This window comes from Arachis ipaensis, chromosome B4 (assembly GCF_059453495.1).
Source record: "Arachis ipaensis isolate K30076 ecotype BB chromosome B4, ASM5945349v1, whole genome shotgun sequence".
Lineage (NCBI taxonomy): Eukaryota > Viridiplantae > Streptophyta > Magnoliopsida > Fabales > Fabaceae > Arachis > Arachis ipaensis.
This window is the reverse complement of record NC_142439.1, coordinates 6,682,818-6,698,522: the sequence shown is the minus strand read 5'-3', so window position 1 is coordinate 6,698,522 and position 15,705 is coordinate 6,682,818. Positions and strand designations below refer to the sequence as shown.

Here is a 15,705-nt window from a genome sequence, read left to right as displayed (position 1 = left end):
ATTTTGCGCTTTGTAATAGTTGATAATAATACTACGTTCACTACAAGAGGTCCGGCAGATAGCGGCGGTTAAAAACGCAGTTAGCGGCGGTTTTTTGACCGCCGCTAAACATACAGCAACGGTTAAAAAACCGTTGAAATTAAGGGCGCCGGCAAACCTTTAGCGGCGGTTTTTTTCGACCGCCGGAATAACCGCTGCCAAACCTCAATTTACCGGCGAATACGTTTTGCGGCGGTTTGGAACTGCTGCTGCTTTCCAGGTCTGGGTTGAGTCGTTGAGACACGTTTCCCGGCGGTCAGATAACCGCCGCTATCCGAGTTTGTTTAAATAACCGGATTTTGCAGCATTCAAACATAACCGCCGCTAACAATAACTTTTTTTTCAAACAAATACTTTATTTGAATTTTGTGTTCATATGACAAACAACATTCATGAAATATTTTAATTTAAAATTGTTTCGTATTAATTTAACTGATTATGTCTGCAATTACAATTAAAAAAAACCATATAAAAAATAAAACACAATTCTAAGATATCCCAAATGATCCATATATATAGATGACAAAATAAAATAGTTGATAATAATTTGACCTCAAAGTATACTATTCATAAAGGAAAGAAGAAAACAGTTAATTGTTAAAAGATCCCTATTGTGCTACATTCCCCAAAGACTTCAGCTGTGCTTCAATTTCAGGTGGCAAAGTGTCTCCTTGCTGTTGTAACATGTATTTTACCAGATTTACCATGGTCTGTCTCTTTTCCATTTCCTCTGCCTTTTGTTTTGCTGTCGCTGCCTTTAATTCTGTAATCTCTGCCTTTTGTTCTGCTGCGGTTGCCTTTAATTCTGTAATCTCCCTCTGATACTCCTCTATCTGCGCTCCAGAGTTTGATTGTTGGGTCGTGTTATGAATAAGTTCGGTCGGACATGGTCCAAAACCTAACCCCCGAACTCGTCCTGAATGCTCCTTTCCAAGAACTTGCGCAAGCGAATCAGTAAGTGAAATCTCCTTCGAGGAACCATCTTGGCTCTCGATATTCGCAATCGCTTCCTACAGTCATACAATAGTTTGGTTGTTGTCATGTTGAAGTTTGCAACATGAATATAGCAAAAATAATTCTTAGCCAACACTTACCCCAGCAACACGCGCAGCATCGTTCATATAAGATCCATTCCTTTTTTTATGAGTCATAATAAACAACTCTCCTATACCAATGCGCCTTTGCTGTTTTTTCTCCTGTACCCACATTAAATATGCATACAATCATACATGTTACAGAATTATATCACAAACCACAAAAACTTGTATGAAAGATAATACACACATAATTACCTCTTCATCCCTTAGCCTGGCAGTTGTCTTAGAGCCCTCAGTATGTGTAAAAAGTTGCTTCGACCGATTTACAGCATTTTGTCTACACTTTTCCTATAGATAAAGATAAAAATACAATTAATCATGTAGAAGGCTCTTAAGAAAGTAATGCCCCGTTAATATTATCCCATTTTTTTGAACGATTAGAAACTTATTTGACTGATTTTTTTGGCCTTTTACAACTATCACTTTCAATCAATCATTTTATTCAGTTTTGCAAAATGATTAAAATAACAACACTAAATGGAGTATGAATCCAATGTTAATTACCTTAGTAGATTCCTTCAAACGATAGTTGACGAACCATCTCCACTGCTATACATTTATTCCTGATGGTTTCTTCTTTAAATTATCTTCCCAACTCAGTTGCTCGTTATAACACTTATGGTATAAGTGATTTCTTGCTTCTTTCCAAATTTTTCCTAGCCTTTGAATCATGACCTTTTTTTCTTTTCCCACGGTCATCCTCCTCATACAGAAAGGTCCGCTAAATATTTGACCAAAAATGCGATTAACATCAACAAAGGGAAAGTAAAGGAATTTGCTCCAATTTTACATAACGTAAAAAACTACGAAATTTAATATTATACCTTAATTGTCTCGTATGCATGTTCCTTCAGAGCTTTGTCCATTGTCTTCCAACTTTCTTCGTTAATGGGAAAATGCTAAAAGTCAGCTCCCAAATTTCCTAGAAATCCACTTAATAATCCCGCTGCCTGACCGATCGCTTGCATCTCTGTATTAAACTCCAGAATGATTTGTCTACCAGGAGGTAGTATTATAGCCTCCCTGACGCTCAAATTCATCGTTCTTGTGACGCCACCATCTAAGAAACAACTTACAAGGTTTAGTTGAGTGGCCATTCATTAAAAATTAAATATAGGATGCAGGGAAAAAATTTTTACCGCTTACTACAACAGTCCAATAATCCGTATCTTTGCCTTTATAGGGCTTGTTACGGCTTACAGTTTCTTCTTCGGCATACAAGTTATCAACAAAGTCATCCCATGACCCAACCTCATCTGCCTCATGATCATAATCTTCATCCTCCAAAGATATTTGGGCATGCCCAGCAACATTTTCAGTCTCTGTGAGGTGTGCGGTAGCATCACCGGCATCTTTCTGAGTTGCTGGAGCTACCCGTGTTTCAATACGCGGTGGACGGAATGAAGTATTTTTTCCGGATGTCGGAGCAATGACATTCTGAGTTTTGTCAGCAGTGCCGGCATCGGGGATAGAGCTGTACTGCGGTTTTCTAGGCATTTTTTCAAACCTTCACATAAACTAATGAAACTTATTAGAGAGTCGAATCTACCAAAAAACCAATAATAAAGAGGTTATAAAGGTAACATTTCAAGGTTAAACAAATTTATATTGCTAATCTAGAAATCACATGTATGATGAAAAATTGGCAAGCATCACCGATTCATATTTGCAAAAATCATTAGTTAGTTATAAATTTTAAAAAATCTTAAATAATATGATTAAAAAATACAACATTTTTTCCATTCGGTAGTAGAATTTGAAATGTTGACCACAATTTCTAACTTCTTACATTTATTAAAAACTCAAGTCACAAATGCATGCTTCCTTTCAGAACCATGAATTTTGAATCCAAGAACATCTCCACTCAAGTATATGTTTAAAGAAAAGATTTGTATTCAACAAGCTAAAAAGAAAATCACATGAAAGTTATATAATAAAGCTAAGAAAGGAAACCTAGGACAATTGAAATTTGTAATCGGTCAAATTAGCCCAACAACGAAATAATTCAGACACACATTGATACATGCACATCGCACCTATTTTTAAACATTAGAAATGATAATAGGCATACAAAATTATAACATGAAGCCACTTAACTTGTATATATAAAATTTTCAAATGTTCGCATGATCCTTGGTTTGTTAGCATCAATTATTAGTCACATGTTGCCACTTGAAAGTTGAAAATGATTGAATAGACCAACAAGTACTTAATTATTATAGCATTTTGAGTTGTGCAATAGATCATTTCAACGAATACAATCTAGCTAGACCTTTATATCACATAAATTTAATAATAATAAGACTATTTGGATTTGAATTGGGTTTTGCAACATTCTGGATACATTCATGGTACATGGAATTAGTTTAACAATGTTAAGTCTTTCCTCCCTAGATAACCTTTTTGCAGTTCTGTTAAGTAGACTCTTAATTTTTTCAATGCTGATTTTCTTTCTCTTAATATGAAATGAAAACCTAAATAATCCATTGATACATAAATAATTATATTCAAAGATGTTATTATTCCAATCTGATTAGTTGAGGAATAGTGCACAAATTCACGTACCTTGATCTGATCAATTAATTTCACATTCGTTGTTCATAGAAACTCTACTAACAAAAATTTAACTACAGAAAGTTAACAATTAACTAAATCAATTGTGTACTAATAAATTACAATAAATAGCATCTTAAAGAATAGTGAGTTTCACATTAGAAGATAAAATACTTGAATGGAGAATTTGACCACCACTATACTATAATTGTAAATCTTAATAGACATTCTTCTTCAGAATTTTATTCCTATCAGATATAACTTTAATTCAAGAAATGCAAAAATATTTAAGAATAAAAAAGGAGGTGTTTCATAAGTTTTCAACATGGTCAATACCATATTTACAGTGGCTCTACACCCATGATACTTTCTACAAGCTTTGGATATAAGTTTTGTTAGTGTCAACACTATAAAAAATTAGCTTTCACTATATCTAGTTTAAAAACTAAATTTATACAAAGAAGACCTTTTCTTTAATTATCTTTTGAACTCCACTCTTGTTATTGAGTTTCATTATTTTATAAAGTTACCTTTTAATTGGCTTACTAATCCAGATCTTTACCAAATTTGGCTCGTATCCACTTCTCAAAACTTGCTAACAAAGACCATAATCATTAGGAACTTAACAAGAATGAGTTTTTTAAATTAGTTTTTTTTAAATAGTTTTCTGTATCATGTTACATTGAATTTTAAAAGAGTTTTTATTTTAAAATTTCAAAAAAAGATTTCATGCTTAAAAGATAAAAAATAAGTGTGTTTTACCATTAAATAAAAAAAAAGGGGGACATTTAGGGAAGAATTATTGATGTAAAGAGAAAATTGTTCACGTTATCCTGCACAGTGAAATCCTAAACTCACTATTAATAATTTGTTCTCTTATTCAACACAATTATTTGTTTTCTACTGCTGTATTTTTTTATTTTTGTGTTCTAGAATGCAACATACTCCAACAAGCACAACAACAAAACAAGAGAACAAAGAAACAAAATGTAAAGCTGAGACAAAGATTTAAACTTGCCTAATAGCTATCCAGAATCCACTAGCAGCTTTTCATGGAACAAGTTGAACCCACACCCAGATCAGCCCAAGGTGTCACGGATGCACAAGAAGGCAATATAGTATTCGAGTAGCACAACAGATGAAGATGTCAAGAGGATACGCACGGTTAGAAATACATCACCATATAGTGCAACAACTAATAAAGTCGACTGAAAAAAGAGCATGCAACTCTCACCTCAAATGCAAAGCCGAACAGCGACGTCGAGAAGAAACAGATCTGCCCAAAAATAACTGAAACGGGACACAAGGTCAATGCCTCGAGAAGAACAGTGACACCATAGAGTAGCTGCAAAACTTGTACCAATCCACCCCAACTCAAACTTTATACTTACAGAGCAGAGGAAAAATTCATTTTCACCAGTACATTAATCAGAAACATATAAACAGAGCAAAACCACAAATAAAATTCAACTCAAAAAACACAAAAACTCACCTTTGAAACGGGAAAACAACTTGAAGGCGACGATGAACAATCAGGCAAAGGAGGAAACGCTGGGCGGGATTGTGGCGGAAGGGCACGGCGACGGTTGTAGGGCTACAACCCCAACAGACGCCGTGTGAATGTGCAGTGAACGGGGATTGACTTAGGCTAGGGTTTTGGCTAAACTAGTGGCAGCGAGGGGTAATTTATGTTGGGAAAACTCAGAGCACACAATTTGGGTTCAAATACAAAACATAGCGTAGTAACGGAACTGATTTGTTCCGATAAAACAGGCTAGAGTTTTTACCATTATAGTAGTTTAAAATTTAAGTTGATCCATAAGCATTATTATCTAACTGCATTTTAAATACTGACATGTTTTGCAAATACAATTAAAATTGTATTCATATAAATAAAGTTATAACTTTGTTATCTATATTATTTATATTTTTTCCTCTTCCAAATAAATTAATTTAAAAAGTTAAATTTTTCTATACTTACCTAACAAATTTGCCTCATCCTTCTTAAACGGGATTAGGATATGATAACTAGGTAAAATTAGATATTTTATGTCACTTGAATTTCAAATTTAATTTAAATAGATATAATTTTCCATTGATCACAGAGGTAATATAAATATTTCATTTCTCTCCTCCGAACACATATGGTATCTGATTTTGAATTCCTTTTATCAAATATCATTCTCTAGAACTATTATCCCCTCAATCTCCTATGTTTTTATGTATTAATTTACTGTCATATTCACTCAGAGCTCTGTTTTAGGTCTCAAATCTATTCATTCGTTCATTTGCACCCATTGCAACCTTATGCAAATTACCTTTATATAAAAAAATATAAATTCGCCATTTATGAACAAGAGTTTTCATGAGCACGTTTGAATTCGCTTTGCATATTTTGTTCAGGATTTCTCTACTCATTGAAATCACAAATTTTTTTATTCTAACTAATTGCTAGAAACAAAATGCGCGTGTGACATATACGTTTGTGTCTATTTTTTTTATAAGCCGTTTCAATTTTATTGAGTATATAAGTAAAAGTTTTTAACTAAATTTTTGACCTTATTCATTAATTTGTACACGTTAAAATTTTCTATACCAAGGAATATATAATTTCCATATGTACTTACAGTTAGTACTTTAGTAATGATTTTCGTCCTAAATAACTTAATATTTGGGTAATTGAATTTTTCAGTCCTGCAAACAACATTTAAAGACAAAAACACGTCTTTGCCGGACCTCCGGAAATGAGTATCGCACTATGGCGGACGACATCCCTAGATATTTGAACATGTTTTCTGACTCTGAAGCCCTAGGAGTTGACGGACATATCAACGAGGGCGCAGCAATCATACGTCCTCAAGCTAATACAGAAAAACTTGTGGTCAAAGATGCGCATTCTTCAAATCTGGAAAGACGCAAAGTAATCTCACAAGAGTCCCGACCTGAAGCATCGAAGCAAAGACATCCTATAGCGATTATGGGACTTGTCCACGGACATCTTGGCCAGTTGGAACAAGAGAAACAGGTTCTAAAACGACAAAGAGGACACGAAAGAATACTGAGCAACGATGTACAACAACGGAGGGGATTAGAAGAAAAGCGGGTGAACCCGGAAAACGACTTAGTGGGGTTCACCAACCAAAGAATTAACTTTGCCATGCATTCTGATGTCAATAAAATTTTGGAAGACGACAAAGACCTTTTAGATTGAATTTATTTGTAATTGTTCGAATTCAGATATTTCATTATCTTTACCTGTACATTTATGATTTGCTGCTAGTATACAAGATCTTATTATACACAGGATTATCTAATTATAATAATCTGTAAACATGGGCAAACAATAGTTTTAATCTTTCTAATTAAATTGATTACACCTAAAATTAATCGAACGCTACTATAACGGTTTAACTTACTTAGTAAAAGAGAAAAGAATTAAAAATCATAAAAATAAAAAAGAAGGATTTTATATTTTTTCGTCCATTTAAAAAAGGTTAAGTCCTTCTGAAACGATGCAACGCGTGATTGAGTCATTCTTTCCTCACTAATCCTTTTTTGAGGGTAGTCTAAATTTGTTATGGTCAACATAATGATTATTGAGAAAATACTAACTAGTATCGGGTTAAGCTCGAATTGGCTTGGTAGTCAGATCAATTTTATTTTATATTGAACCAAATCTTGCCAATTTCAGTTTAAAAAAAATACGTTTCATATTATGAAAAATTCATAATAAACCAATCCTCATCATTTGGTTTTAAAATTTAAATTAAGTTTTGTAATCGATAACATTGCTATTTTTCCTAACAATCCATAACAGATAAAAGCTACTTAAAAGGTACGTAGCAATATCTTGTCAGCCAAATCGAAACCGTTATAAAAATCTAGATTCTTTAAGCCTATATAAAGAATTGTATGCTGCTAGTTTACAATATTCTCAATTTTCAATGTCAAAGGTGTCAGGTTAGTTTTTCACCATACCTTATCATTAATAACTCAAGAAGTTGTGTATTGAAAAATTTATGCTCTCCCCTATCCATCTCTTTCTGTTATGCCAAGCGGCAAAGCTTTCTGTGCATTGAATTATGGTATTTAAATCATTAATATGCACAAGATATATTTTAATTTTTGAATCTATGCATACAAGATTTTATAAGTCTAGATTGCATTTTACCTCTTTTAATCATATACTAGTTACATGTTGGCAGGAGGATTTATTTACTTTTATTATATACATAGAATATCCCAAATGATATTTGTTTCCTGGTTAAGAATTACATGCACCCAATTTAATTTGCCAAAAAAATACAGAGATCAACAGTAAGAGAGTTATAATTAACTAATCAATGGCTCTAAAATTGATGTCAAACGCATTTTCGGTTAAGGTAAAATTTAACTTTCAATATATTTGTTCTCTGGGATGGGTGATTATTAAAATATGGGTAATGTAAAAACTTTACTTTGTTTCGGTATCAAAATTGGTTGAATTGTTCCCCATTTGAATGGTATCATAAATCTACATTTTTTTTTGTGAAGGATTGAAAGTACAATTACTTGGGTATACAACATAAAAAGCTCGAAGAAACTACCGCCTCTGCTCATCCATTTTGTCCAAACACGGTAAGTCATCACCCTCAAGAAATTACACATAGTGTTTACTTAACCTTTTTTTTATCATTGACATGGTGGTTAGTCCATGATTCTAAAACCACAAAAGGTTAAATTATTATGTACTTCTAATTACAACAAATACAAGAAGCTGAAGCTTGTAAGTAGTGTATATGCCTATTGATTGACAACCCAAAAAATTCTTAATAACTTGCTGGACAATAATGACGAACAAAATAAAAAAAAACAGAAGGATACTTATATGATATGGTTTCCATTCAAAGGTATTTGGGACGTTTGAAGCAATATGTGCGCAACAGGGCTCAAGCAGAAGGATTAATTGCAGAGGGATACTTATCTGAGGAGATTCTAACCTTTTGTTCTAGATATCTGGATGACATTGAAACAAGGATGAGTCGACCGGTGCGAGTTGACGATCAACCTAGTGGAGTGATCCCTGATGCATGTGAAACAATGTTCCCGAAAATTGGAAAGGCGGTAGGGGCTGCAACTCATTTTAAGCTAAGTCAGATGGAACAACATCAAGCACATCGTCACGTGCTAGTCAACTGCGAGGCTGTTTCTGAATTTATTGAGTAAGTGATATTATGTTAAATTTCAACTCTCGGAGATAAATCTGTAAAGCCTTTCACTATTAGTGAATAATGTTGTGCTATTTCAAATAGTTCATTTAGACAAAAAACAAAGAGAATGCTGCGAGGTCAAACAAGGTCGCAATAAAAAATAGACAGCATTGTGCACAAGGAATTTGTTCAGTGGTTCAAGCAAGAGGTTAGTATACAGTAAGCATTATGCCAAGGAGTAATGATACAGCGAGTCATACTATAATACTTTAATTATGATGCATGTAAGAATGGCTGTTATATGGTGTCAGGTACCGATGGAGAGCACTGAGTATTCAAATGAGCTTAAATGCCTTGCATGTGGACCCAAACTGCAAGCAAGGCGTTATGGGGCGTACAATGTCAACGGGTATAAGTTTAGAACTATGGCAAAGGATGAAGGGATGAAAATCCAAAATAGTGGAGTATATGTCTCGTCTAATACACGAAGTTATGCAAGCATGCGTGACCAAAAAGTGGCTATTGGTAGTGTTCCATATTATGGAAAAATTGTAGAAATAATTGAATTGAATTACAGTAGTCGGTTCTCAGTTGTGCTGTTCAAGTGTATTTGGGCGGATACGACTACTACTAGAGGAATCAAAAAAGATCATTTGGGTCTTACTAGTGTTAACTTCTCTCGTTCAATACACAATGGTGATCGAGAAGATGATGAACCGTACATATTGGCATCAGAGGCTCATCTTGTATACTATGTGGACGATGAAGTAGATAAAGGTTGGAGCGTTGTTGTTCATGTGAAGCCACGAGACTTGTATGATATGGGAGAAGAGAATGAAGAAGCTGAAGTTGGTTTCTCTCCACAGCCAGGGTTAAACATGTCAACGACAGAGGACATTGGAGATTTACAGTTGACAAAGGATGATGATACAGAAGACCCCACAGACAATGTATCTGAAAATATTGATGATGTTGCAGAATGAAACATGAGATTGTAAAACCTAATTTTTACAAAAGATTTGTGTGTTTAATAAGTTATCAATCAGTTTTTTTATATAGTTGGCTGGTTACATCACGATTTGCATTTTCGTATTTCAATGAACTCTTTACTGGAATCACAGCTTTCATTAATTAAAGCTTTTTTTCCATTTCATCCATTTTTTTATTTGTTTACGCAGAATGAGGTATCTATATTGTTTGATGTTATTGTTCTTAATGTCGGTTTTATTTAAAGATAACATATATGATAATCTTTAACTAATCTTAATGTTTTTATGACTAATAAATATTAGTTATTTTAATATGAAGGAATAACAAGGCAAGTGGAAATGAATGACTTTTCATCATGCTGTTCAAGCCCGACATTTACTACAGAAATGGCTGTAGCCGCGCCGTTCTCTTTGTTGGAACATGCAATTGCTGTTGCTAGAGACATATGGTTTCGTAAAGTGAATGTTAGGTGTTGGTTGGAGGCTATATCAGGACGCTCTTGTTTCAAGGAATACTTAAAAAAGGCAAACAATTATACCAGGCAAGTTCGTTCATTAGGTATACAGTTATTGTTTAATTGAATAATGTATATGTTAAGTTTATATACGAGAACCAAATGTATTGGAATAATATTTGTTATGTTAACATTCAAACGTGTAGGAACTTCATAAATGGGGATCAATGTACGAAAAGAGGTTTGGGTATACTTTTGTGACATGTGCATCTGAAAAGAGTTCTTCTGAAATACTTGCTGAATTGAAGGTATAAGAATACATTCCTAATACAAAAATTTCATTGTAAATAATTAGTGTATTTTACAAAAAAATACTATAAACTATATCTGGTATTATGTAGACGCGCTTTAGAAACGACCATGTTGTTGAGTTGGATATTGCATCAAAGGAGGAAATGAAGTATATAGAATTGCACATTACAGATCTTCTATCCAAGAGATATGCCCAAAGTACTAATAAGGGAGATGGTAACTATTGTTTATTTTTGATCTGTTCTAAAAGTTTCTACTGATATTAACATACCATGTTTTCACTAAATTAATTTCTGACGAATGTCCTTCTTGTTGTATGATGTTCATATTTTCAGTGTTAACTGAATATTCAGGCGAAGTAGTTAAGGACAGTCTAGATGGGATAGAGACTGATTCAGCAGAAAATTTAGATGAAATTTTCTCTGTTAGAATTGACATCTCCATGCAGTCTGATAACAAAAAGGTTTTGGAAGAAGACAAAGAAACTTTCGATAACCAGCAAATACAAGATCATGTATATGTTGCAAAAGGGGCTTCGATTTGAACAAAATGCCATGGTATGGAGATGAAATACCAGATCCTATAACACGTGAAAGTCATAGATTCTTGACAGAGTATTTTCACCCAGGTCAATACGATGTTGAAGAGAAATTTTGACCTTGTATTTTAAGAATTAGGTCACATCCACTTAGCTTAATGGGTTTGGTTGCAGTATTACATATGTGACTACTTTTGGAATTTTAAGATTCGGATTGAATAACGAATATTTTCGAAAAAGCCCTACTTTAATTTATGATCGATTAAAGCTGCCATTAACTGATAACTATCTAACAATTTTCTTTTCCATTTATGCTTGAATGCAACCTTATAATATCTTATAGTAAATGAGAAAATCTAATTTGTAATTTTTTTTCACATGACTGAAATAAAATCTCTTTTTAAAGTGATTAATCTTTTATACATAACACAAATCCAGAAATTGGTCTCACGGTTTAGGTAACAGTGAGTCAAACAAATTGATCAAAATTAACTAATTAGACTATATCAAAAAATCAAATATGGGCAAACCCAAATTATTTACCAATAAAAAGTTTCACAATTTGCGAAAGACAATCGAAATTCAGAAAAAGATTGATGAAACTAATGAGAAATAAAGTAATTTATATTCTCTTAATAATGAAAAAAGAGACTATATTCAAATATGAGAGTGAGGAACTAAGCAAATTTGGCGGCGGTTGATTTAAAACCGCCGCTAAAAGGTAAGTATTGGTTCAGCATAGGGGTGTCAGGCGGGCAAGCCCGCCCCGCCCCGCCCCGCCCCGCCGGAAGCCCGCCCTCTGGCGGGCTGGCCCGCCCCGCCCCGCCTATTCTGGCGGTCCCAAAATCCTAGCCCGCCCCGCCTAATGGCGGGCTGGCGGGCTGGCGGGCTAAGCCCGCCTAATTAGTTTTTTTTTTTTTTTTTTAATAAGAACATATCTAATATCTTTTATTTAAATCAATATAAATCGGGCTAAACCCACCTAATTAATTTTTTTTATAAGAACATATCTAATATCTTCAATTTAAATCAATATAAATACAAATATTAAATATAAATAGTCTTCAAAGTATATAAATAGTCTTCAAAGTAAATAAACATAATCCAATTATCCAAAATACTCAAGTCATAGTTATAAATAGTCCCATAGACAAAATAAATATATAATCCAAAGTCCAAAAACATAATTATAAATAGTCTTCAAAGCAAATTAAACTTAATTCAATACACTTAATTTTCATCTTCATCTTCATATAAGTCAATAACATCATTGGAACCAACTCCTGAAGAATAGCCTTCTCCTTTTGCAATATCTTCCTGATCTTTATCTTCCTCTAGAAAAAAGTAAATAAATATATTAGCAAAATAGTACATAATAATGGTCAAAATCACTCAAGTATGTATGTCATAAATATAATATACCAAAATCATCATATCCACGTATCCAATTTCTGGTGCAAATCACCGCTTCAACATTATCTGACAACAAACGACTTCTATACTTATTCAAAACATGAGAACCCATGCTAAATGCAGATTCTGAAGCCACGGTAGTAATAGGAATGCTCAACAAATCTCGTGCCATTAGTGATAGTGTTGGAAAACGATGATGATTGTCTTTCCACCATTGCAAAACATCAATGATTGCATCATTGCAAAATAATGTTGCCTCACTCAAATAAATATCCAGTTGGTTCTTTCCACTTTTCACTTCAGCTTCTTGATTACGGGACATCAAATCCTTTGCATTACAAACAATATATGAATCAAAAAGCATGAAAAATTAAAAATACATATAATCAAGTAGATAAAAATACTTACACCAACAATTTTAATAAGCTGAGTTCCAATTGCAGAAGATGTTGCCTGAGAAAAATTACTTGAAAGTTGGGAAGAACTCTCCACAGTTGTAGAGGAATTTTGGTCATAAACCTCAAAAAGCTTGTATAACTTACTCTTCACATGCTCCACTTTGTCTTTAGCACTAATAGGATCAATCTCATTATAGCAATGAACCAAAGTGTTGAGTTTAAATCTAGGATCAAGAACTGCCCCAAATGCAAGAACAACACTGTATTCTTCCCAATATTTCTTGAACTTAATCATCATTTTTTCTCCCATGTTCCTTATAAGCACTTCATCATTCTTTAAACTATTCATTAAAATCAGCTGGATTTGCCAAACTTGTAAAAAATACAAGTTGGATGTTGGGTAAGAAGTTCCAGACATCAACTTGGTAGTTTCGTAAAATGGTAACAAGAAATCACATATCTTTTCAGTTCTTCTCCACTCATCTGATGAAGGACAATACTCCCTAAACCCAGCTTCTTTTACTTTATACAATTCAAAAGCTTTCTTATAAGGAATAGCACTTGCAAGCATTGCATAAAGTGAATTCCACCTAGTAGGAACATCTAAACATAATGCAGTCGTATACTCAAGTCCCTCAATATCTTCAAAACATTCTTTAAACTTAACCATTCTACTTTCAGATTTTCTCAGAAACTTAATACCCTCTCTAATCTTACACACTGCATCACCACATATTTTCATTCCATCTTGGACAATAAGATTTAAAATATGAGCAGAGCAACGAACATGAAAGAATTCACCACCACACAACAATGAACCATGCACATCCAAAGTACTTTTCAAGTGTTCAACACAAGTATCATTAGAAGAAGCATTATCCAAAGTAATGGAAAAAATCTTTTTATCAACTTTCCACTCAGTCAAAAGCGTAAAGATTTTAGAAGACAATTCATATCCTGTGTGAGGAGGAGGCATATGACAAAAATTGAGAATTTTACTCTGTAATTTTCAGTTCTCATCAACAAAATGTGCAGTCAAACATATAAACCCCTCATTGGTACTTGAAGTCCAAAGATCAGATGTTAAGCAAATTCTATTTGGAATGGAAACTAAAATTTTTTTAAGTTTCGCAGCTTCTCTCTTGTGGACTTTCACTATGTCAGCCTTAACCGTGTTCCTAGAAGGAAGTTTCAAAGTTGGACTAATATATTTCACCCAATTTCTAAATCTCCTATCATCAACCATATTAAAAGGCTTATCCCCAGCAACTACATACCCAGCAAACATATCTCTAGCCACTCCTGAATCAATCTTAAGTGAACCCATTTTAAGTTGCAATTCTGCTATAGTTTGACCAATATCTTCATGCTTAATTTGAGTACAACTATCAAGATGACGTTTTATAGTAGAAGTGCCATATCGCTTACCTCCAGCTTTAAACACTTTCTTGCATCCTTTACACTCAGCACGTTCTACTCCATCCTTATCTGGACCGAGCTTTTTGAAAAATTTCCAAACATCAGAGGTTGCTGGTCTCAGCCTTTTCGAACTAGGTTCATCAAACTCGACCGGAGCAGCCTCAGAACCAACTCCAGTAGTAACAAGGTTACTCACAGTTTCAGAATTCATATTTCCTGAAATAAAAGTAAATGAAAATTGTTTATATGAACTAGGATTTTCAACCATTAGCAAACCATAAAAAAACCATAATCAGATTTAACCATAATCAGATTTAACCAGATTTCAACCATAATCAGATTTAACCATACAAAAACCATAATCAGATTTAACCATAATCAGATTTCAACCATAATCAGATTTAAACCAAATATCAACCATAATCAAAAGTCAACCATTATCAAACAACACAAAAAACAGGAAACAATTTCTGAATCTACATCAGATTTAACCAAATAGGCAAAACTCAGCCATTATCAACCATCATCAAAACTCAACCATAATCAGATTTAACCAAATATCAACCATTATCAAACAACACAAAAAACAGGAAACAATTTCTGAATCCGCATCAGATTTAACCAAATAGGCAAAACTCAGCCATTATCAACCATCATCAAAAGTCAAAACTCAACCATAATCAAATTTAACCAAATATCAACCATAATCAAAACACAACCATTATGAAACAACACAAAAAAACAGGAAACAAAATATCAACCATTATGTACCATATTCAAAACTCAGCCATTATCAAACAACACAAAATATAAGAAACAATTTCTGAATCTGCATCAGATTTAACCAAATAGGCAAAACTCAACCATTATCAACCATCATCAAAAGTTCAAAACTCAACTAAATATCAACCCTAATTTACCTATATCAAACAGCAGTCACAAAACACAACAAACAACCCTAAATTGATGAATCTCAAACCCTAAGCCAGAAAACTTACCAGAGGAGGCGAGGACCACCGACCAGGACAGAGCCACAGAGGAGGCGAGGAGCAGCCGTGACGGATAGCGAGACCAGCAGAGTCAGAGGACAAGACCCAGCCACCCAGGAGCCCAGGACCGAGACCAGCAGGCAGCAGCGACGACGGCCAGACGGAGAAGCAGCGGTGGCCACGACGACCGAAGATCGACGGTGAGGAAACTGAATCCGACTCAGCGACCGTCAGGGGCGAGGACGCAACTCTGAAGTTCGAGCTGAGAGGTAAGCGAGTGAGGAACGCAGGAACCGAGTGAGAAGACTGGAGAC

At 34.1% G+C, this 15,705-nt stretch overlaps 2 protein-coding genes across 2 annotated transcripts; one reads left to right on the top strand and one right to left on the bottom strand.

Annotated features, from left to right (window-relative positions):
- Nucleotides 1–533: 533 nt before the first annotated feature.
- On the bottom strand, nucleotides 534–4,731 carry LOC110265618 (uncharacterized). The gene is made up of 7 exons (XM_088483031.1): nucleotides 4,708–4,731; nucleotides 2,276–2,643; nucleotides 1,961–2,196; nucleotides 1,641–1,857; nucleotides 1,332–1,424; nucleotides 1,134–1,235; nucleotides 534–1,049 (listed from the first exon to the last, which is right to left on the bottom strand). The coding sequence occupies exons 2-3, from the start codon at nucleotides 2,631–2,633 to the stop codon at nucleotides 2,036–2,038; spliced, it is 519 nt and encodes a 172-aa protein (XP_088339157.1). The 5' UTR covers nucleotides 2,634–2,643; nucleotides 4,708–4,731; the 3' UTR covers nucleotides 534–1,049; nucleotides 1,134–1,235; nucleotides 1,332–1,424; nucleotides 1,641–1,857; nucleotides 1,961–2,035.
- Nucleotides 4,732–10,254: 5,523 nt separating this feature from the next.
- On the top strand, nucleotides 10,255–11,178 carry LOC107635927 (uric acid degradation bifunctional protein TTL-like). The gene is made up of 4 exons (XM_016339475.1): nucleotides 10,255–10,413; nucleotides 10,529–10,630; nucleotides 10,724–10,850; nucleotides 10,970–11,178. The coding sequence occupies exons 1-4, from the start codon at nucleotides 10,255–10,257 to the stop codon at nucleotides 11,176–11,178; spliced, it is 597 nt and encodes a 198-aa protein (XP_016194961.1).
- The last annotated feature ends 4,527 nt before the right edge of the window (nucleotides 11,179–15,705 follow it).

Bases quoted from the DNA above. Each gene is read 5' to 3' on its own strand.
- LOC110265618 (XM_088483031.1), bottom strand. From the start codon at position 2,633: ATGCCTAGAAAACCGCAGTACAGCTCTATCCCCGATGCCGGCACTGCT. The intron at 2,197-2,275 runs GTAAAAATTTTT...GTTGTTTCTTAG, and splicing joins TTGGACTGTTGTAGTAAGCG to ATGGTGGCGTCACAAGAACG.
- LOC107635927 (XM_016339475.1), top strand. From the start codon at position 10,255: ATGGCTGTAGCCGCGCCGTTCTCTTTGTTGGAACATGCAATTGCTGTT. The intron at 10,414-10,528 runs GTTCGTTCATTA...TCAAACGTGTAG, and splicing joins CAAACAATTATACCAGGCAA to GAACTTCATAAATGGGGATC. The intron at 10,851-10,969 runs GTAACTATTGTT...TCATATTTTCAG, and splicing joins AAGTACTAATAAGGGAGATG to TGTTAACTGAATATTCAGGC.